This window comes from Hipposideros armiger, unplaced genomic scaffold (assembly GCF_001890085.2).
Source record: "Hipposideros armiger isolate ML-2016 unplaced genomic scaffold, ASM189008v1 scaffold_540, whole genome shotgun sequence".
In the NCBI taxonomy this organism is placed as follows: Eukaryota; Metazoa; Chordata; class Mammalia; order Chiroptera; family Hipposideridae; genus Hipposideros; species Hipposideros armiger.
In genome coordinates this window covers 173,577-197,527 of record NW_017731890.1, presented here as the reverse complement: position 1 = coordinate 197,527, position 23,951 = coordinate 173,577, and the positions used below count along the sequence as shown (strand labels likewise).

General features: G+C 42.9%; 1 protein-coding gene across 8 annotated transcripts in view; it reads left to right on the top strand.

The window, feature by feature from the left end:
- Positions 1-23,951, top strand: part of ZBTB40 (zinc finger and BTB domain containing 40) — a 69,933-nt gene that overhangs the window by 28,567 nt on the left and 17,415 nt on the right. For all 8 annotated transcript variants that reach the window (XM_019668834.1, XM_019668830.1, XM_019668833.1 and 5 more), the window contains 8 exons: positions 4,073-4,844; positions 5,291-5,424; positions 13,755-13,947; positions 14,564-14,706; positions 19,471-19,663; positions 21,422-21,558; positions 21,972-22,173; positions 22,532-22,665. In XM_019668834.1, the coding sequence (XP_019524379.1) occupies positions 4,148-4,844; positions 5,291-5,424; positions 13,755-13,947; positions 14,564-14,706; positions 19,471-19,663; positions 21,422-21,558; positions 21,972-22,173; positions 22,532-22,665 (1,833 nt within the window). In that variant the 5' untranslated portion in view covers positions 4,073-4,147. The remainder of the gene's footprint in view (positions 1-4,072; positions 4,845-5,290; positions 5,425-13,754; positions 13,948-14,563; positions 14,707-19,470; positions 19,664-21,421; positions 21,559-21,971; positions 22,174-22,531; positions 22,666-23,951) is intronic.

Here is a 23,951-nt window from a genome sequence, read left to right as displayed (position 1 = left end):
CTGCTCAGCTCGGGCTGGACTCGAACCGCTGTTGCTCAGAGCTCAAACTCTTGAGTGAGCTCTTAACCAACTGAGCCACTCGGCCGGCCCTGCTGCTACTATTATAGCAAACCAATTAGCTCACAGGCCCCAGTTTCTTTACCTGTTTATAAAAAGTATGCATTTTTATAATGCAAATATTAAGACAAACTGCTCAAACAGTAGGACTGGATGTTTTCAAAGGTACGCTTTGAGTATACTCAAAATATTTTATGAAATAACGAATGTCCTGCAATGTTAGATACCTGGTATATTAGGTAGGGTTTAGGGTGATTAGGACTGAAAATTTTATGTTCACTTTAAGAAATTTTTAAAAATAAATGATCTTTATTTTTTACAGCAGATTTGGGTTCACAGCAAAATTGAGAGGAAAGTACAGCGAGTTCCCACACAGGCACAACCTTCCCTAAAGTCTCAATGATACATTTGTTATAATCAGCGAACCTACTCTGACGCATCATTTTCGCTCCGAGTCCGTAGTTTTCATTAGGGTGCGCTTTTGGTAGTGTGCATTGTATGGATTTTGACAAATGTATAACACCTGAATCCACCATTGTAATAGGACACAGAATAGTTTCACTGACGGAAAAGCCTTCTGTGCTTCATCTATTCATATTGCCCTCCCCCAAAACACTGGCAACCACTGATCATTTGACTGTCTCCATAGTTTTGCCTTTTTCAGAATGTCATATAGTTGGATTCATATAGTGTATAGCCTTCAGATTGGCTTCTTATACTAAGTAATATGCATTAACTTTTCTCCATAGCTCATTTCATTTTAGTATTGAGTAATAAATATTCCATTGTCTGGATGTACCACAGTTTATTTATCCATTCATTCATCAGGATATCTTGGTTGCTCCCAAGTCTTGGCAATTGTGCCTAGAGCTGCTGTGAAAATTTGTGTGCAGGTTTTTGTGTGGACATAAGTTTTTAGCTCAGCTGGATCGTATGGGAAGGGTATATTTAGTTTTATGAGAAACTGCTAATCTGTCTTCCAAAGTGGTTGTGCCGTTTTTCATTCTGACCAGCAATGAATAGGAGTTTCCATTACTACACATCTTCACCTGCATTTGGTGGTGTTTTGGATTTGGGCCATTCTAATAGATATGTAGTGGTATTGCATTCTTGCTTTAATTTACAACTCCCTTATGAAATATGATGTGAACATCTTTTCATATGCTTTCTTGCAGTCTGTATGTCTTCTTTAGTGAGATATGTGTTAAGGTCTTTTGCCCATTTTTTAACTGGATTGTCTTGTTTTCTTGTTGAGCCTTAAGAGTTCTTTGTATACGAGGTCAGATAATTAAGTTCGCAAACTTATCCTAGAAAAAGTGCCACATACCTCATTTCTGAATATCACTATGGTCACCTTCGAATTCCTCCCCTTGGGAAGCTCTGCACCAACACCAGCGCCTAGTCCACCCTTCACAGCAAATTTGGATCTATTTTTCTGGAATGGTCATCAGAGCTGTCGTATTACCCTTGATGTCCTGAATGTTGTCAAAATGTCTTCCTTTCAATATTTCCTTTATCATCGGGTAAAAAAAGAAGTCATTGGGGGCCAGATCAGGAGAGTAGGGAGGGTGTTGCAATATAATTATTTGTATACTGGCTAAAAACTCCCTCACAGACAGTGCCGTGTGAACTGGTGCATTGTCGTGATGCAAGAGCCATGAATTGTTGGCAAAAGTTCAGGCCATTTTCCTCTAACTTTCACGTAGCCTTTTCAGCACTTCCATGCTCTCCATCTTCCATTTTCATTGGTGCCTACTCGTTTATTGACAGGTCAGCAGTTAACTCCTTCTCAAAACCTTACTCTAACTCCTGGACTCCCCTGTTCCCCAAACTGGGTTTCTAGGTGCAAATCTCTGTCATTACATTTCCTCCCATTCATTCATTCCATCAGCTAACCAACAATATTTGTGTTAGGCAGAATTTTAAGTACTAGGATAAAGCAGATGATAAGAAATAAAAAAGTCCCTTCCCTAATAGAGCGTACTTTTTTTTTTTTTTTAAGATTTTTATTGGGGAATTGGGGGAAGGGGAACAGGCAAGTTGCTGTCCTTTTGTTCTTCAGTCTAATTGTGGAGGATGTTGCTTCACTGGCCCGTGTTGGTATTATCATTGCGCTCTTCCCGGGCGAGGCAGATGAGTTGCCGGCTTCTGGACGGCCGCTCACGGTGGCTGCTGGCCACTCAGGCTGGCTGCTGGCTACACACGGTAGCCCATGGCAACCCACTGCAGCAGGGGCTGCAGCCTACACCGTCGCTGGCGACTCACGGCAGCCCAGCTCCAGGTTGAGCTGTTGTTCAGCATCTTAGCTGTAGAGGGCAGTGTCACTGACCCTCATATGTGGGATCCGAACCGGGGCTCTCTGGCATCCCAAGCCAGCTCTTAACCACCGCACCACTCAGCCAGCCCTAGAGCGTACATTTTAATGAAGGGAGATACATAATAAACAAGTAAAAATAGAATATGTCAGTGAGTGATAAATACTATGATGAAAAATAGAGTAAGAGGGGTGAGTTGTTCTGAGGTTGGAGCGGAGGTTGCGTTGAAAGGTCAGGGAAGGCCTTCCTGATAATGTGCTTTGAGCAGAGAGCTGGTGGACGTGCGAGAGGAAGCCATGCACACCTGGCAAGAATCCTCGAGGAGGAGCATGTTCATTGTACCCCAGGATCAGTAAGGAAGGCCCTGTGCTCGGATCAGAGCTGGTGAAGAAGGGGAGAGTGGTGATGATGTGAGCCATCTAATGGCAACTAGCTCATGGAGCGATTATAAGAACTTTGGCTTTTACTGTGAGACCTGAAACTATGGAGGCTTTTGGCAAAGAAATGACAGGATATGGCTATGTGCTAAAAGGGTCACTGTGACTACAGGGTGAAGATAGGGTGGGACAGGGGTAGTGCTAAGAAGGGGTGGAGGGTGGAGACCAGTTAGGAGATGGTTGGAACAATCCAGATAAAAGGTGATAGTGTCACGGATTGACCAGAGTGGAGGTGGTGGTAAGTGATTAAATTTTGGAAATATATATATATTTTGAGGGAAGAACCAACAGGATTTATAAAGGATTGGGTAAGGGGTATAAGAGAAAACAAACAAACAAACAAACAAACAGGAGACAAGGATGACTTCTAGGTTTTCAGTCTGAACAGCTGACAGGACAGTATTGCTGTGAAGTGGGGAAGATGGCTGGAGAGTTTTGGATATAAGTTAAAGAAAGCTATCAGGCCTCCAGTTGGAGATATTGAGTACATAGTCAGAGGTGTGCATCTGGAGTTCAAAGGAGAGGTCTGAGCCTGGAGATACAAATCTGAGAGCTGTCAGCATTTAGATTTCAAAGGTACGGAATGAGATGAGAGAGAAGAGAAGGGCTGAGATGACAGGGTCCTGGGGCTCTCCAGACTTTAGGAGGCAGAAGACGTCTGAGCAAAGGAAACTGAGAAGGCCAGTGAGACAGTTGGAGAACCAGAGAGCAGGGGCAAGTGAAAAACGCATTTTAAGGGGAGGGAGTGATGCCCTATGTCCAGTGTTGCAGGCAGGTCGAATAAGATGAGGATTATGTTATGTTGTTAAGTCTTTGTTTATATATGTCTCCTTCAGTTAGCTGAGAACTCACTGGGAGCAGGAACGCATACAGCAACGTAGCTACTTACAGCTTTGAAATCAGTGGGATACGGGCATGCCATTTACTGGCTGTTTTCCCTCAGCTGGTTCTCCCAGTCCCTTTGTGTTTCAGTCTCATCTGTAAAATGGGGAGGATATAGTGTCTTTTCCATTGAGTCATCGTGAGGAGCAAATGAAACCATCCAGATGAAGCACTAAGCGCAGTCCCGCTCATACAGCTAAACACATGACAATTGTAATCATTATTAATGACATGCACCTGCAACGGGGCGCCTCCCTATTGAGCAACATGCGTTGAGTGAGTGAATTGCCTTTTTGTTGGTTGGTTTCTGTTAATATTTCATTCGAGGCATTTCCGTGTGTGTTGTGATGTATTAACATGGCATTTTTCGGGTTTCTCTAGGGTCCAGTGCTGATCCTCACAGAGTGGGTCCTGGAGTAAGGGAGGAAGAGAAGCCCTCGGCGCAGGGCCGGCGCGATGGAGCTCCCCAACTACAGCCGGCAGCTGCTGCAGCAGCTCTACACGCTGTGCAAGGAGCAGCAGTTCTGTGACTGCACCATTTCCATCGGCTCCATTTATTTCCGGGCCCACAAGCTTGTCCTGGCCGCTGCCAGCCTTCTGTTCAAAACCCTGCTGGACAACACAGACACCATCTCCATCGACGCGTCCGTGGTGAGCCCGGAGGAGTTCGCCCTCTTGTTGGAGATGATGTACACAGGCAAGCTCCCTGTGGGCAAGCACAACTTCTCCAAAATCATCTCCTTGGCCGACAGCCTGCAGATGTTCGATGTGGCCGTTAGCTGTAAAAACCTTCTCACCAGCCTTGTGAACTGTTCTGTTCAGGGCCAGGTGGTGAGAGATGGCTCCATGCCACCCTCAGACGTACCCAGGAAAGAACCGGAGAAGCCTGATGTGGAAATCCCGTCCTCAGAGGGTGCAGGAGAGCTTCCTTCTGCCCCGGAGGGCCCTGCCCCTGCCGGGACCCCTGTGGGAGCCGAGACCCAGGAAGCAGCCCAAATGGGTGCACAAGAGATTAGTGTGGACCCTCCCACCGCCCAGGAGATCCAGGGGGACACAGAGGTCCCGGTGGACACTCCACGTACAGCTGACGGTGCTTCTCCCTCTCCGGTTGTACAAGCCTGTGGTGCGGCGAAGGAGGCAAGCACAGAGCCAGGTAGTATTCGTGTGACAGTTGTTTGGTAATCTATTGTCAGTTCCTAGATTCAGTGATCTTTAGGAATTTTTTTGTTTTATTGACAAATTTACCAAAGACCACTGATAGATAGGATATCAAAATCCAATGCATTACTCCCGGTGAGGCATTCTTTTTTTTTAAAGTGTCTATTTTTGAGTGTTGGAAGTTTGAAGCTGAACGACAGAGCAGAAAAGCAGTATTGAAATAAGCGTTCCAGTTTTGATACGTGCCCATTACTTTAACCAGGAAGAGGATGGCACAGAAGAGGAAGCTCTCAGAGACACCACTGCCCTTTAATCATAACCGATGTGCTAGACAGCAATTATAAATGCAGTCTGTGACCTAAAGGTTAGCTTAAACTTTTAAAAATCTTTTCAAGTAGTGAATCGCTGATTTTTTAAAATTTTGTTTTGTTTTATATTCAGAATATGAGAGGAAACACTACCAGCTGAATTTTCTTCTAGAAAATGAAAATATTTTCTCAGACGCACTCTTGGTTACCCAGGATGTTTTGAAAAAACTAGAAGAATGTTCAGAAATTAAAGGTGCACAGAAGAAGGTAGGTACCACAAGTTTTGATTGCTGGGTCAGTGTACTCAGGGTACCAGACCCACTTCCCATATGGGGCAGAAATATGAAAATGCAAAATACCCTAGAGACGCGATTTTTTTCAAACTTTAATTTTTTTTTTTGACATTTATTCCCTAAAGGGTGGCCTTGCAAGAGTACTAGGCAAGATCCTTTAAAAACAAAATTGTATTTTCATTGCCAGATGAATCCCAGCTTACAACCAGTTTTGATCAAGTATACTTAATGGATCATACCATTCCCTTTGATTTAATCAAGGATTAAACAAAACAAAAAGAAATACTTAAAACATGGCACAAAAAGGATGTAATAGAAACTTACATAGTAAATTGCATCCAGTGTTTGGGAATACAGTGGCCATTTTCAGACATCAAAACAATAATGGTGAACATTTACTGAACACTTACTGTGCTATGTTTGGTACCTATGTTACCTCTTTTAATCCTCACAAAAATCGTCGAGGTGGATACTGTTGTACTATTTTTTAGCCCTGTTTTATGGATGAGAAAACCGTGTCAAAGAGGTGATGTTTCTTGGCGAAGGTGGCAGAGCTTGTAAGGCTTTGAGCAAGAATTCAAACCTAAGCATTCTGACTTGGAGCTGTTCTCTTACACGTTGAGCTAACACTGCCTCCCAACAGGGTCAAAATGATGTGTGTATACCATGTATGAATAAACGTTTAGGAACTGACTGACAGAAAACTGCCAAATGGTTATCATGCTGTATTTCTTAGCTGATGTGTTTTTTTTTCTTTAATATCTCAGTGAGCTGCATGTCCACCTGTGAGCCGTCTCACTACCTCATTCCTCACTACCTTGCAGGACTAACTCCACGGCTACTTTGGAATTCCCCTTGCTGCTTCTACTTCCCAGCCCTGCCTCCGTTCTGAGAGGTGCTGGCAGAGTGAGAGGGTGCTGCCTCCGCAGGCTTGGTCATCTGATGCGGGGAGTAGTGTTGGGAGGTCTCCCATGTCGCTGCAGGCAACTTAGTTTTTGTTAGTTACTATTAATCCAAGAAATAAATGCCTTCAAGGATTTAAATATACCCCTGATGCATAGCAAGTTACATTTTTTAAAAACAAATTCAAGGGCAAGTATTTATTTTAATCATGGTTAATGGACAGTTGGCTAGTTGGCTATAAATTGTTCTCTTGAGAGATAAGCTATTTACAAGACTGGGCTAACCCTGATGCCTCTCTTCGTGAGGTTCCAAGTTGTCGACTCTTGGCACTCTGTACCAGTTATGCTGAAGGATATTATGGTTTTATATTTTTGCACTTGGGTGTTCTCTTAACTATTCAGTCCACGCTTTTTGTCACTAGTTTGTTACCTGGATAGCTCTAGGCACACCTCTTTAGTCTCTCTGTTAAGACTTCATCTCCACTTAACTGTGGATACAGAGGAGCAACATCAGTCCTTAGATCAGCAATACTGAAATTATTAGTGACACCGCTGTACTTACTTCAACTGTGTCTCATGCATTTTTTTTTTCTAACACTGGTACCTAAAAGTGTCTGGCACGTAACAGGTACTCAAAAATATTTGCCGTGCATGGATTCATTTAACATTATTTCCCCCACCAATTCTTGTCCTAGTCTTTTGATGGCAGTAACATTAACAGTACTTTGAAAGAACACTGAATCACTGTTGGTGCTCATTATAGGTTTATGTTATTTCTTTCTCGGTTTTAGAGGTCAGAGTAAGAGCTCTACAAATCATTTGGTGGCTGTATTTAAAACTGATTCCGTTATATTACATAATAAATCTTTCCGCTGCAGAAAGAAAAGGGGAGAAAGGCACTTGAAGAACATAAGATTAAATTAAGTAAAATACAGAGTTAGGGAGGTACTGCTTTGTACTTAGGCCCTGCACCGCTTTCTCTTTTTACTTTCTTTTAGACAGCTTTATTGAGGTGTGATTGACACATAGTAAGCTGTACATATTTAAAGTGTACAGTTTGATAAGTTTTGAAACCTACAATCAAGATAGTGAACGATCCATCACTTAAAAGTTTCGTCGTGTCCCTCTGTAATCCCCCCTCTCCTGCCTGCCCCCTCCCCTTCCACTCGTCTATCCCCAGGTAACATGGATCAGCTTTTTGTCTCTGTAGATTAATTTACATTTTCTAGAATATGATATAAATGTAGTAATATACTCTGTATTCTTTTTGGTCTGGCTTCTTTTATTCAGTATAATTATTTTAAGGTTCATCCATGTTGTTGCATGTTCATTTTTTAAATTTTTTTATTGGAGATACAGCTTATCCGACTCTGCCATCCACCAGCGTTGTGACCTTGAGCCACTTCATCTCAGTAAGCCTTAATTTCCTGATTTGTAAAATGGGAATGTTATCACCTATTTTATAGAATCATGGTGAAAGGAAGATTATTTATATAAAACTCACACTGAAATGTCAGGCACATAAAAGGAGCTCAGTAGGTGGCGACTGCTATTGCTCGTGACACATGAATGCAGGGTTTTCACAACCTTTGACCTTGAAACCCCTTTTTCACTTAATGCCTTTTAATACCCCAGCACTGTGGTCATTTACTTTGGCGCAGGAGATGGCTTGCTGTTACTTTAGGCATAATTTGCAAGTCATGTTTTCAAATAGGTACCATTTCCCTCTTGGAAGTGGCTTCCTGACTGCAAATGTAGTGTCTCGTACAGAGTCATCAGCCTCTAGAGCAATGGTTCAGTGGATATAAAAATCCCGGCTGTGTGTGTTAAACTGTACACCTCCAGACTACATATCCAGAGAATCTCATTCTTAGGTTGTGTAAGAACTTGGAAATCGCCATCTTTAACGGGTTCTCCATGGGCTGCTGTTTTGGTATCTCTAAAACCACATTTTGAGAGGCACTGAGGAAAAACTAATGGCTTACAAACTTCTTAATGTATTTCTCAGCAGATGTCACAGTGTCTGTGCTGACATCTCTCAAAGTTTTGAGGGGTCACTGAACCCGTTTTCCCCAAGTGTTACTCTTTGCTTACCCCTTAATTCAGCAAATCTTTACTGAATGTGCCAGGTATGTGCCAGGCATTGAGCTGGTTGCTAAGAAAACAAATGTTAATAAGACTGGATCCCTGCCTTCATAGAATGTCTTGACAGCAAAGAAATCCTGCCACATGTGTAATTTTGGGGGCAGTATACACAGAAGTCACCAATCTACCGGAATCACCAAAAGACTTCAGTGTTCAGTGTATTCAAGGACTGTTCACTTGGAAAATCAATTCAGCTACCATTGTAAAGGTTGTTTGGAGGGTTTTGTTAGTTTGTTGTTTTTCTGTTTATACATTTTTAGCTCCCAAAGAACTTTAAATATTTTTTGCTATTGTTTGTTTTTATTTGGTTAATCAATCATAACATAACTTGATAGCATAACATTAAAAATAATCTACTCTTAGATGTGTAGTTTTGAGACTTGTCTTAAGGCTCGTGAGTGATGTTCTGGTTAAGATGGACCAGCCTGTTCCTTTTCTGAAAACCTAACATAGGGTGTGCAGTTGGCCTGGATTGAGTTTAGGGAGGGTACCGTGAACCAGTGTCCTGATTGTTTTATTTCCTGAGCTAAATGATGAAAGGTGGCAAAGCCATCGCCTGAGCAATGATTGCAGCAGCAGGAGAAGAGGCTGGGCTGCTTGAATTGTGCGAAACCAAAGCCAAAACCGATTAAGGAGAAGCCTTTTGGGTGCTGGGATGGGGACGTGTCTTCGGCCGTTTTCTCAGTGTAATATGCCTTACCCATTAGAGAAAGCAGGTGCCAACCCAAGAGGTTTTCTGGCCACGCTGAGTGAAGTCTTGATTTAAAGGCAGACTCAAACGTTTTTTCAGCTTTTACACTAGAACATTTAATTGTCTTCTTTATGCCTAGCCGTGTCCCTGCTTTTAATTCATTGTGTAAATAGCAAAGTGAGTCTTTCACTAAAATAAGATGATAACTTTTTCTGCTATTGATTTCCTTGCTGTTTGATCCACTTTTCACCTGACATTCTAGAAAGTGAAGATGTCATAGCATTTTTTTCTCCTGCCACTTTGTTTCGAAGGCACACAAGCCTCCCCTCCTGTGTAAATTTAATGATTTCAACTGTGTCACTGCTTCGGAGGTCTGTGCTTTGTGGACTGTGTTCACGGGAAGGGTAGGCTAGCCCTCATTTTTTTTTTTTTTTAAGATTTTATTGGGGAATTGGTGAAGGGAAGCAGCCAAGTTTTTGTCCTTCAGTCTTAGTTGTGGAGGGCGCAGCTAGCTCAGCTCCAAGTCCAGTCACCATCCAGCTGCCCATCGGCAGCTTGAGGCCGCCCAGCTCAAGGTGCCATGTTCAATGTTAGTTGCAGGTGGGCTACGCCCACCATCCCATGCGGGAGTTGAACCGGCAACCTTGTTTTTAGGAGCACATGCTCTTACCAGCCGAGCCATCCTGCCACCTGTTGGCAGCTCAGCTGCAGCTCAGCTCACTGGCCCATGTGGGAATCGAACTGGCAACCCTGTTGTTCAGCGCTTGCGCTCTTAACCAACTGAGCCACTCGGCCAGCCCTAGGCTAACCCTCTTGAGAAGTGAGTGAATAGGATTCATTTTGCAGGTCTATGAAAGATGAAAATGAGTGGTTGGTTTATAAATCTCTGTGCTAATTAAGTCTACGATATACTGCCATAGATAGAAGGCCTAGTAGTTTAATGGCAAGGGAATTTCATTCAGTTAAACATGTATTAAGCGTCTACTGTGTACCAGTCTCTGTACTAATCATTGAGACCAAGAGGAATGTTACAGATTGTCTAAATACTACTATACAGGTGTTCAAAGTGGTGTTGATTCTAGTAAGTCCAGTAGACTCCAGTGTAAATGGATTCGGTTACACTCAAAATCTGGGAGATGGGACTGGGTGAAGGGGGTACCCGGTCAATGGAGTGAGCTCAGTGTTTCCTCCAGGCTGCTCTGCTGACTCGCCGTGTGACTTTGGGCAGGTTCCCCACCTCTCTGACTCTCATTTAACATCTGTAGTGATGCTTCCTAGGACTGATGTGAGGGGTACAGTAGGTGGCACTTGTGCGAGGATGGTGCTGAGCCGTTGAGGTCTGTATCATTATTGCCATTGTCTGGCCCTCGGTGTTTAGGGAAAGCGTGAGTGAACAAGAATACAGTGTAACCCAAACAAATCTGAAGGCAGTAGGCAAACAGTTGGGAAAATAAGTAAATTCAATTAAAAGACCTGAGGGTAAGGGAAAGATTAAATGGTTTTCCACATATAATAGAGGCAAAGGAAACTGTCCCATCTTTAAATATATTGACCTATTTTTTGCTCATAGATAAAAGGGCTTTGATTTCACATGTGACTATGAATTGACATGAATTTGTTGAAGTACCTTTAAGAATCAAAGGCGTTCCAAATGTATGGCTAAAGAACAAAACTCTGTTTTGGTTCATCTCTTAGAGTTCTGTTCCATGATAGCAATCAGTGAGCCCCAGCCTGTAGCAATATGTGACACCCTTCTGTTTAGGCAGATTCACTGAGAAAAGGGCTCACTCCACTGGGGAGCCCCAGGCAGCATAGGGGGCTGATGGAGGAACCGTTATGAACGCTGGCTCTGAGACAGGCCCCCAGTAGGTTCTGGAAGAAAGAGCAGAGAGCAGGACCATCCTGGCAATAGGCTGCTCCCTCCTGGCCCCCTCATCAGCCCATCCTGGCTTCTCTTCCCAGATGGTCACCCTAGCATCACTGCTGAGCAACGAAGTTAACAAATGTTTTAATTTCACTGCTGAGTAGTTCTGCAGAGGAGGAGACAGCAGAGAGGGTAATGAGAAGCACATCAGATGCCACCACTGATGGAAGCTTCTCTTCCCCAGTGGCTCAAACGATAATGCCAGACAAATTGGATGCTGAGAAAGGTGGATTTGGGATATTCGGAGAGCTTTGGGTGAACAGAACTGGCCAAGTACGGAATGAGATAGCCATATGCTGTATCAGTTATGATGCGTTAAAGGAAGGAAGGAAGGAAAGGGAAAGTAAAGAGGGAGAGCCATGTTTGCTAAGGGCATTACAACGAGTGAGTCTGTGTTACTTATCTATCACTGTGTAACAAATTACTAAAGGTTAACAGCTTAAAAGAAGAAACATGTATTACCTCACTGTTTCTGTGGGTCAGGAATCCAGGCATAGCTTAGATGAGTGCCTGGCTCAGGGTCTCTCACAGGGCTGCCGACATCGCAAGACTCAGCTCGGGGGTGCTCTTTCTAGGCTCCCTCACGTGACTGTTGGCTGGCTCCAGAAGTTCCACTTCCAATCTCACTCCGAGTGTTGGCCGGAGACACCCGTTTCTTGCCACGTGGGCCTCTCTGTAGGGCAGCTCACAGCAAGGCAGCTGGCGTCCAGATCAAAGAGAGTGCACGCGGCAAGATGGAAGTCTAGTAAGCTAACCTCAGAAGTGGCTTCCCATTACTTTTGCCATGTTATCCTCCTCAATCATTAGGTTCAGCCCAAGGGCATGGGTAACTGGAGGCAGAGACATGGAGAGCCATGTTAGAGGCTGCCTACCTCAGGTCCCTACTGCTGTCAGGGAAAGGCATTCTAAAGAGATTTTGGGCCAGCTAACAAAAGCATGAAGGGTTGAATCAATGTGACTAAAGGGGATTAAGCATTCAATTGATATCTTTATCTCATTTATTATTTTTAAAATGGAGCTGAGATAAATTCACAGTAGTTACTTATTCCAGGAAAATCTTAATGTGGATTACTAAACTGTGTTTTATCTAAGTTTACTCTGGGAGATGACCAAAAAACAGAGACATTTTTGTGTGTGTGTTTTTTTAAAGATTTTATTGGGGAATTGGGGGAGGGGAACAGCCAAGTTGTTGTCCTTCGATCTTAGTTGTGGAGGGCACAGCAAGCTCAGCTCCAAGTCCAGTCACGCTGCTCAGCTCAAGGTGCTGTGTTCAATTAGTTGCGGGTGGGCGTAGCCACCATCCCATGTGGGAATAGAACCAGCAGCCTTTGTTAAGAGCGCGTGCTGTATCCCCTGAGCCACCTGGGCAGCAGCTCAGCTCAAGGTGCTGAGTTCAGTCTTTAGTTGCAGGCAGGTGTAGCCCACCATTGGAACAGGCAACCTTGTTGTTAGGAGCACATGTTCTCACCAGCTGAGCCATCCCACCACCTGTTGGCAGCTCAGTGGCAGCTCAGCTCTGGCGCAGCTCACTGGCCCATGTAGGAATCCAACCGGCAACCCTGTTGCTCAGAGCTCTCACTCTTGTGCAAGCTCTTAACCAACTGAACTACTCGGCCTGCCCATATAGAGACCTTTTTAAAAAAAGTTTAGTTTGGCTTTATACAAAATATAACTCATTTATAATTCCTATTCGGGGGGAGGGGAGAAAGACAAAATCTCTTTAAACAAAAATTTTAAACATGATTACTACCAGAATTTATAATAACTGTCCAACTGAACTTTGCAAATGTTGATATTGATGCAGTTCTTTCATGGTGTGTGTGTGTGTGTGTGTGTGTGTGTGTGTGTGTGTGTGTGTAAAACCTTAACTTTTTGCTCTCTAAAGACTCGTGAGAAAACTATTTTAGTTTATAGTATTGACAGTAAAAAACATCAAAGGTAGGCTGTTGTTTTGCCAAGTAGAAATGTAAAGACTATAAATAAGACTATACACATGAAATTAAGTTTTGGTTAGCAGATTTTTTTCCAAATAAATTCATCATTGCTAAAATAGAAGTATTAATACTGCCTTCTAGTTGGCTTTCTTCCCATTTGTGTGAGAGATGCTCTATCAGACCAAGGACAGAAATGCTAATTTTGTTTCTTTTTTCACTGGAGTTGATTTTTTTTGTACTCCACGTTTAGAAGAGTCAAGATAGTGAGTTTGGTTTCAGACTTGTGGTACCGAGACCTCTGGAGGATAAGGCCTATCTGGCAGAAACTGTGTGGCCCTCGATTTAAATGCAGAGCTCAGGATTAGAGGCTGTTTTTTGGGGTTATTTACATAAAGGTGATAGTAAAAGCTAGACATGTGAGAGCTTTTCAAAAGGGAGAGAAAGAGAAGAAATAGAGTTGAGACCAGTCTTCGGTATTGCTTATGGATTTGGAAGCAGACCCAGGGAGGAACGCTGAAAAGCAGTGGCTCTTATCCAGAATGCTTCAGCAGGATGGAGTTAGAGAGAATTGTTAGGCAAGAGGCAATGGGAACGCCAGTGTCACAGAAAGGCGGGAGCAAATTGTTGAGGGCCTTACTTGGCAAATCTAAGGAGTATGGGGTTCTTGTGTCTGGCTGATCTCTCTCTCGGGGTACCTGTGTTCCATAGACCATAATGGAATGTCTTGAGGGTGAAGAAGGACGTTCAGTGTTCCAGAGAATCCTGGAGAAAGTGAGAGAGGAGAGCCTGGACGTTCCAGCTGTGGTGTCCCTGCTGCGGCTGTACCAAGATTCTAACCCTGCAGTAAAGACAGCGCTGTTGGGCAGAAAGCCTGAAGATGTGGACTCAGCACAGCCGAAAGGTAGAAGAAAGCCCTGCCCACCTGGTGTGATTCTGGGCAGATGCTGTAACGTTAGCCCCAGTGATACATTTCTTCAGTGACTTAGATACTGTGAAGCGATTTTCACATCAACTCTACATGTAATTCCAGAGGCTGCACGTTAAATATATACAAGCTAAATCTGAGTCTCCTATTATTCCCTAGTTAACTCAACTAGTCTGACACCTTGAAGTTGGAGAATACCATAATGTTCTTCTGCCCTTCAAAAAACCACACGTCCAAATGTTGTGAGTGCCCAGGGTGAACTGGTTCCCTGACAGCACTTTGAAAGGCTGAAGTCTCTCTCATTTGGGTTAGGTACAAAGCGGTGGCCTTGCCAACCAGAAGTTAACCTCTGGCTGGCTCTGCAGCTTTGTGTTTCGACAGATAAATGAAACATTTTTTCCTTTCATAGAGTTTAAACAGAATAATAAAGTATTTTCCTCTCTTTTTTTTAAAAGAGATTCTGCATTTGGGTCCTCAGAATAGGCTGAGAGAATCACTTTACTATTCCGTTAGATCTCTCTTGACAAGCCATGCTGTCATTTTCTTCAAATTGACTAGCTTTTCGGTGCATCTCTAACTCTTTCTCCCCCAGGGAGCACAGAGGAGGGAAAGACCTTGTCTGTTCTGTTACTGGAACACAAAGAGGACCTGATCCAGTGTGTAACCCAGCTGAGACCTATTACGCAGTTTCTGGAAACAGCCAAGGAGGGATTCCTGACTGGCGCTGAGAAAAGGGTAACTGTGTCAAGTGTCTCTTCCTCCCTTTTGAATTTATATGGCACTTTTTTTTTTAACCTCTTTCATGTCGCATAGCACTTTTTACCTTGCAGTATTTTATACACACAACATAGTAAGCACCTTAAAGTTCAGATTCTTGATTTCAGGCCTCTCCTTGCAATAGCTTGCACATTGTAGTCGTACATTAAAAGGTTCGATTCATGGGGCCGGCCGAATGGCACGTTGGTTAAGAGCTGGCTTGGGACACCAGCTCTGAGCAGCAGGGCCCCGGTTTGGATCCCACATGAGGGCCAGTGACACTGCCCTCTACAGCTAAGATGGTGAACAACAGCTCAACCTGGAGCTGGGCTGCCATGAGTCGCCGGCAACAGCATAGGCTGCAGTGAAGCTGCATAAGCTACCGTGTGTAGCCGGCAGCCAGCTTAAGCAGCCGGCAGCCAATGTGAGCTGCCAAGAAGCCACCATGAGCAGCCATCCAGAGGCCAGCGACCGATCTGCCTCACCCGGGTAGAGCGCAATGATAATACCAACATGGGCCAGTGAAGCGACGTCCTCCACACTAGACTGAAGAACAAAAGGACAGCAACTTGTCTGTTCCCCTTCCCCCGATTCCCCAGTGCTGTTCCCATCCCCCCAATTCCCCAATAAAATCTTAAAAAAAAAAAGCTTAGATTCATGGATGGAGGGATATTCCTGCTCTGACTCAGTGAGTTCTTATTATAAAATAGTTGTCCCAAGAGTTGAAGTGTTCAGGCACATTTGTAATTATTATGAATCTTTTCCGCTTTATAGAAATTATACACTGTTCATCTGTAGAAAATTGGGAAAACAAGCAGAAAGAAAAAAGTTCAAATCTTCCAGCACCTCATCACTCAGAGACAATCACTGCTAACATTTTTAAAAATTGTATTGGGGAAACAGCCATGGTAATTGGTTACACATCACTTTCATGCTACATGGCATAGTTGACTCTCTTAAGAAGGACGCAGCTCACAGTGGCCCATGCGGGGATCGAACCTGCCAACCTTGGTGTTATCAGCACCGTGCTCTAGCCAACTGAGCTAATTGGTTAGCCCCCACCATTTTTTTTTTAAGAGCATGTACTCCCTTTTGTTCTCATGTGAATCATCCTGGCATGGGTTATCATACAGTTATATAACTATCTTTTTTATTTACTATATTGTGACTACATTTCCATACCTACAACATGGAGTTTGGTAGCTATATTGTATTCTGTCTAATGGACATACCATAATTTATTAATTCCCTGTTGCTGGGCATTTATTTGTCCCCAGTATTTTGCTGTCATAAATGATGTATGCAGACATCTTTGCATATAAATCTTTGCATACTTCTGAAATTATTTCCTTAGAATAATTCCTAAGAAGTGGGATTTTAAAATAGAGAGTATACAATTTTTCGAGTGCTTGATAGATTCGTATATTGCCAAATTGCCCTTCAAGAAGGTTATACCAATTTACTCTCCCACCAGCTAGCTACTAAAATCCTCATAAAACTGCTGGCATGACTTCTCAAGTCAACTAGATAACTGTGTTTGTTGGTGTTATTGATTTCGACTCTGTGCTAAAAATATTTTTATATCTGGAAGGAAGGAATAGGCACAGAGAACTTTTGTAACATCAATTCTTGAAACTGTGGGAAGTGGCTTAAATGTTCAGGAGAGAAAATGTTTGGAAACCACTGGTGTCATGGCTGAGCACTGGATGGGTACTGAGACTGATTCCAAATTTCCTTTTTTTCAGTAATCTTGTATTGGTATTATTTGGTTTTTTTGTTGTTCATATAAAATGGGAATAATCTTTAATCTCAAAATTATATTTTGCAAATTAATTATATTTTTGAAATGTTAACTCCTTTGAACTTCTTAGAGAAAGATAATGCACAAAATAAGGTTAAGATTAAACCCGTTTTCTCCTTAGACTTCAGATGAAGTGTAACTCCAGGCTCTCAGTTAAAGTAAGTTGCTTATAGCTCTAAAGGTACCTGATTCCCTTGGTGATTTTATTCAGTTACTCATTCAGACCTCTTCCTTATTAGCTGGATTGAATGTGTCCTTTGAACTGTTTTATTATCTTGGTGAAACAGCATTTATAGGTAGAGCCCAAACTCAGCCTCATTCTCTGCACGAGGACAGACCACACTGTCATTTTCTTCTGTCACTTTCAGTTTACCTGACAAGAAAGGGCTAACGCAGAAGAACTTAAATTAATTCCAAGTCAGAAAAACACTTCTTGGGATTGGGGCTCTGCCAGAGCTTCATCAAGCTACTCCTTTCACGAAAATTGAAGCAAAATAATAAAGCAGGAGCCTAGAAGTGACTGTTGATCGAATAGCCACAGTGTTTTGACATCCTGTGGAACATGCACTCAGGCCTTTTCAAGCTTCTTTCTGTTATGGGACGATGCTAAGCATAGGCATCGTGGCCCTGATCTATACATATTTGGATTCTATATAAAATGGTAAATAGTATTGTCTTAAGGGGTGGAAACATACAAAAACAGTAATTACTGCAGCAGCCGTTTATTCAGTGCCCACTGTGTGCCAGAAGTACTGAGGACCTTTTAAGCACATAAATTCTACCCTCACAACAGCTTTATGAAGTCATGGGTATTACCCTAATTTTATAGATGAAGAAACAGACGCCTAAGGAGGTTAAGCAGCTCATGTAAAGACACAGCTGCTTGTGGCCAGTACTGGAACTCAGACTTCTACTAACAAAGCACATTCTCTGAACCACTGTGCATACTGCTTCCTAATATCAGTAGCCATTATTATTTATTAACAATCACACAATCACATGCATCCTAGGAGTTATCATAGGCTCTACAAACAGCAACTTCATTTTACAGAATCCTTGTAAGAACCGTGCAAAAGGTGGTATAGTTACCTTCTTTTACAGATGAGGAAGAAAAATTCCAAAGAATTAAGTAACTTGCCCAAGCTCATACAGCGCTAAATTTTAAAACTGGGTTCAAACTAGGCCTCTCTGACTTTACAATCCATTCCTACTCTTTTTTTTTTTTTTAAGATTTTATTGGGGAATTGGGGAAGGGGGACAAAGTTGCTGTCCTTTTTTTGTTCTTCAGTCTAGTTGTGGAGAAGGTCGCTTCACTGGCCCATGTGGGTATTATGATCATTGCGCTCTTCCTGGCTGAGGCAGATCAGTCGCTGGCCATTGGATGGCCACTCATGAAGGCTCACGGCAGCTCACGCCGGCTGCCGGCCACTCAGGGTAGCTCACAGCAGCCCACTGCAGCTCCACTGTAGCCTGCACCGTCACCTCATGGCAGCCCAGCTCCAGGTCAAGCTGTTGTTCATCATCTTAGCTGTAGAGGGCTCAGCGTCACTGGCCCTCATGTGGGAACCCAACCGGCGGCCCTGCTGCTCAGATCAGGCATCCCAAGCTATCTCTTAACCAACTGAGCCACTCGGCCGGCCCAATCCATTCCTACTCTTAACAGCATCTGGCTGCCTCATTACGTATCAGTTTATTGCTTAGGAACTAAGAGATAGCACTGAAATCAGCATGGCTTTTAGAAACAAGCTCTGAAATTTTAAATGGTGATTCATTTAGTAGAAATCTAATACATAGTAAACCTTAAACCAAAAGAGTGACTCTGTTCTGTACTGAACTTTGATTTATAATATGTACATTCCTTTTGTAAAGATAATGTAGATATCCCTTTCATATATATAAAACCCAATGGGCTTTGTAGCAAAATTCATTATTTTAAAATGGGAGTTAATGTGACAGAGGCGTCCTCTGGCACGCTACCATGAATGAGCCGCTTGACTCTTTCCCCTGAAAGCTGCTACTTCCCCAAAGGAAAGCTCAAAAGTCAGTTACTATGAATCTGTAGATTACGTGTATTGAAATAATTCCCTGCATTAACAGTTCCATAGAGCCACGCTGTGCATATTGTCACAATCCATTAAGAAGCAGTTCTATTGTAATAGGAAAATATCTGTAAAATATCTGAAAATATCTGTAAAACGGCTGTTCCGTGTTTTACTTTTCAATCTTTTCCTTAAGCCTTCTGCCCTCTTGACTTAGAACATCTTCTAGCACATCAAGGAAGAACAGAGAGTGGAATTGTGAGATGATGAGTAGAGCTGATATACGTGGCCATTGAGAATGAGAAGGCTAGATAATAAAGAATCCATAAGAAAAGGAATCCATAAATAGACTTTAAATCTATTATTTTGGAGGCTGCAGACTTAAATTATCTGGGTATTCAAATTGCTATGCAAATAAAGTAAAAGGAAGTAAAATAATAGAATTGCTCTGAAATTGCTAAAGTACTACTGTCGTGTACTTTACTGAACAGAGATCGAAAAACACTGTAATTGTATTAGTTAATTGCCAGCCTGTTTCTCAGTCTTAGTGTCTGAACCAACTAAATCTAAAGAATCATGTTAGAGGTAAGCTACTCGCTGTGCCATATAGGCCTAAGGGTCAGAACATTTTCACAAAATGCAAACTGTTGGAGGCAAAGGAAACACACAGAACTGCAATTGAGAAAGATGGATTTTCATAGAGCTATTTGTTGGAAGAATGTTTTAGATTTGTATTGAAACAGAATAAGGAAGAGACTACGACAAAAGTAACACTAGAGACAAGCCGAGAATGACCTGGAGCTACGGCATGTTGTATGCCATCTTGCTGGGTTTTCCAGTGGTGTGTCAGATGCACTCAGAATTGCCAGTAACTGATGTCTGGTTGATTGCTTGCCACCGCAGGTGATTCTGAATTGCTGTGAGGGCGGAACACCCAAGGAGACAATAGAAAATTTGTTGCACAGAATGTCTGAAGAGAAGACCCTGACTGCTGAGAGTTTGGTAAAACTCCTTCAGGCTGTGAAGATGGCATTCCCGAACTTGGGCCTTCTGCTGGAGAATTTGCAGAAACTAGCCACTTTGCCAAGCACCACAGGTATTCGTTAATTGTGGACTCTCTGGACTGGAACCACTCCTACAGAAAATTATAGCTTAAAATGCCCTTTTCGTTCCATGCTGGGGGTATACGATAATGTTAAGAAATGCCATTGCAAAACAAAAACTAGCTGTCCCAAAGCCCTGATTCTCAGTATTTCTGGAGTTAAGATCTGAAATCTGAGATTTACTCTTCTCCATTAAGATCCCTCCTGATGTTCCAATGGTGCAGGGTTTGTTAAAGTGTGGCTTTCCCAGGGCTGTCACATGTGACCTGTGAATGCCTAAGGAGCAGGCGGGCTTACAATTTTGACAAGTTACGTTGACAAATGTGAGCAATAAAACCTCAAATCTTGATTTCCCCATTCCCACTGGAGTGCTGTTTGGTTCCAGAAGTCCCCACAGTTAACTACCCCTCGTGTCTGTTCAGTTTGGGGCAATGAGTCCATATTCCATTCGGTAGAAAAGCACCAATTCTAGCCAGTTCTCCCCTACCCTTGAGCACTTGAGACTAGATGGTTTTCAGAAAAAACATATTTGAGAAATGGAAGAACTTTTTTCCTGTCTTATGAAAGTCATCTATACTTATACAAACCTAAACAATTTAAAAAATAAAGAAAAAAAACCTAAAAGCCTACCACTTGATTATAGCAGTAGTCACACATTGACGTATTTTATCTGTCACATTATTTTTACAAGGTTGAGATACTCTACCATATTTTATAATTGTATAATTTTTCCCATTTAACAGTATAACATAAACATTCTCCCCATGCTACAGAAACCCCCCTGTGGTCGTATTTTTTGAAGGCTCTGTAGTTTTCCATCATAAGGATGTATGTGACATATTGCTCATGCCCTTGTTTGGGGGCACATGTAGCATAATGGTTAAGACTGTCAAGACTTGCTTTGTAGCATGTGACTTAAGCTTTCTGAACCTCATTCTCTCCTCTGTGACATGAGGATAAAAATGGTACCAGTCACGTTTGTTTTTGTGGCTACTATGACATAACACACGCAAAACATTTAGCCCAGTGCCTAGCGCATAATAGACATTCAGGAAATATTCGTTGTTACTATCTTCATCATCACCACCGGTTATTCAGTGACAGGTATCTTGGTACATAGATCTTTTTGGCCTTCAGATCATTTCTTAAGGTTAGATTCCTATAAGTGGAGTTACTGGGCCAAAGAGGAGAATACATTTTTTAATACCTGCAAAGCTAAGAGAAATGTCTGATGGTGTTAATTTTTCTTCACTTTAAAATAAATACGACCTCTTAAAAGAGAGCACCTAGCAGCTTGGCTCAAAGGGCATGTAAACAGGAGAGTGATGGGCCAGCTTCACTACCAGTCTTGACTCATGCCCGCCGTATTTTGGACCACCACATGGATCCTTTACCTCAGGCTTGATGGATACCACCCCTCGGATCTGTACATATGAATCTCTTACAAGTGCAGCCTTCTAATTACCCCCCTGTTGAGCAGTTGCTAGCTTCTGCCACCGGGCGCCGACTTTCAAAGGCTTAGCGGTTCTGTGACCCTGAAGCACCAAGTGATTAAGTGTAGACCGAAGGAGATCTGCACACATGTGTATGAGGCCCCAAGCCAGGAGCTGAACTTTCTCTCCAGAGGAGAAAGAGCTCTTGTGCTGATATCCCTTCCTCTCTCGTTTGTAACTCCCTTGGTCTTCTGTAGGAGAAGCCCTTTAGGAGGCTTTGTTCTATTTAACGTTATTGTTTTGCTAATATCCTTACAGTCCAGGCAAGCCCTGAGGATTATGGGACCGAGCTATTGCGACGGTATCACGAAAACCTCTGTGAGATTTTCACAGACAACCAGATGTTACTACAAATGATCCCACACATGAAGAGGTTAGCCCCTGGAGAAAGAGAGGTAAGAGGGAGAAAGAGAGGGAGCAGGGAGGGAAAAATGAGACAGAAGTGAAAAGATGAATATATATATATATATATTTTTTTTTAATATATTTATATTTTATGTAAGTATATACACACAGCCATGCTGAGGAATGCTAAGGGGTCAACAAAAAAAGAGAAATAGAAGGTGATTCAATTTCTAAGGCAGAATGACAAGTAGGTTAGTTGTAATTTCTGCAGTAATAAGGAAAGGCGTTCAAAGGGAGGAGTGAAGAGCTTTGTTAAATATAAAAATCTTTCCGGTGGAGAGAGGTGTAGGATGTTGAAAAACTCCCCAGAAATACCTGTAACCCAGTACTCAGACTTGCAGCTGTGCAGCTGGGCCAGTGGCTAGAAAGCCCCTCACGTGCGTGTTTGTGCTGTATCTTGAAGGTCATGGAGAAGCTTGTGAAACGCGACTCTGGTTCAGGTGCTTTCAGTTCTTTGATGTCAGCTGTTCTAGAAAAGCAGACTCTCTCTGCAACAGCCCTTTGGCAACTGCTGCTGGTGGCTCAGGAGGCAAAGACCTGCCCACTGAACGTGCTTATGGAGGAAATACGAAGGGAGCCCGGTGCCAATGCGCTCTTCCGGGCAGGTAGGTTACGCGCTGTGGTCATAGCTTTCCCCGGCTAGAGGCTGTTGTCTGTCTAGCCAGAAAATAGAGCTCTCTATGGGAGCCTTCCACAGCCCTTCCATCGGAAGCCAGGCCTGGAAGTTTTGTTCAAGAATGTAAACCGTTTCAAATAAAATGTGCAGTAAGTATTCTAAGCTTATGTTAGTAATTATACGAGCACTCTGAGTGCAGTGCTATCCACCACTTTCCTCACTCCCCTTGCCAGGTAGGAGACAGGTGAAGTGTACCCTCATTTTGAAGAGCTGAGTTGAGAGGAGGTGAAGGGAAGAGATCATGCTCATAGTTTCACTAATGAGTTTTCAATCCCCCTTTTTTTCAGTGACCACCCCGGAAAGTGCCGCCTTAGAGACCATCCTGAAGCATCACAAACTGATCCTAGAGGCCATCCAACACAGGCTTGAACTCAAGGGCTTTGCCTCAGAGGAAGAGCACCTGGCAGAGACTGTGAAAGAGGTGTGGTGGGAATAAAAACCGCTCTGTTTCAGAGAGTTTGCAGTTAATGGCTGCGACTGCCTCATTCCTAAGGGAGGAACAACTTCTGTAGAGCGTCTGCTGTGTGCTGAACCAGCTACAGTTCATAACACTCTTGCCCTTGTAGTCCTCCCAACTCTAAATGGCAGCTGATGTCGTCCACGTTTCACAGATAAGAGAACTGAGGCTCTGAGGGAGGTTCCAGCTGGTCAGAGACGAAGCCTGAATTTGAACCCAGGTTCCTGGGACAAATAGATGTGTTCCATTTGTCTAAACCTTGGTAAACTCAAAGGGAGCCCTGATACTGCTCTCTAACATGTTTTAAGAAGCATCTTCTTTTAGAGGAAGGAAAGTAAAACAGTCTTATTACATACTCCATTCTGGCTTCTAGGAAGAGCCAAGATAAACATAGCTAGAGCAAAGCTTTTGCCCATACGGGGTAGCAAATAGTGCCAACTCATTTTCTGTGAGGCTTCTCACAGTGGGGCCAGCATCCCAGAAAAACCAGGTGGGGAGTGGGGGAAAATCCATGAATGTCCAGCGCAGGATCATGTGCCTCTTGAGTGCGGAAGAATTATGAAGAAACATACAATGGAGCTACAGATTCCACCTGCAGTGCATTTTGATCCAAGTAGGCATGGAAGGGCTGGTTTCTAACTGTCCACACAGGTGACAGCCCACCTTGGCCTGACCCTCAGATGGGAAGAAGGTGGCACACATTTCCATAGGCTTCAGAGGGAAGATTCATCCGCTCGACTCTGTCCAGCTCGCCACATACTTCAGAGACGGGGCTCCTGCAGTTGATCAGCTTTAGCCTCACTAATTAGTCTCATGCCTGTCTCCAGGGACATCAGGCTTATTTAGATAGACTTGAAAAGAGCAGAAATAAAATATCTTCCAAGATGAAAATTCCATTTGGCCATCTGTGGGTGGTTTAGCTTTATTTTCTCAGTGTACTGACTCTTTCTGCTGATAGCTCGAACATTCTGCAAGAGGACGGCTTTGAAATCATATTCCTGGCCTCTTTAAAGCCCCTATTTGAACCTTCTCTAAAAAGCAGAGTTTCTTTCTGAAAGAAAATGATGTTTAAAAGGGTACAGCTAAGTATCTAAAAATGTGAGGCCACTGATCATGCAGAATTACTTCCAGACATTGAGGCAGTTATATATTATGAAAAATTGTTTTGATCTTCAAGACAGAAACATTAACACCCAAATCCTACAGGTTTCCAAGCTTTGAATATTAAGATGTAGAAAGTTCTTTGGGAG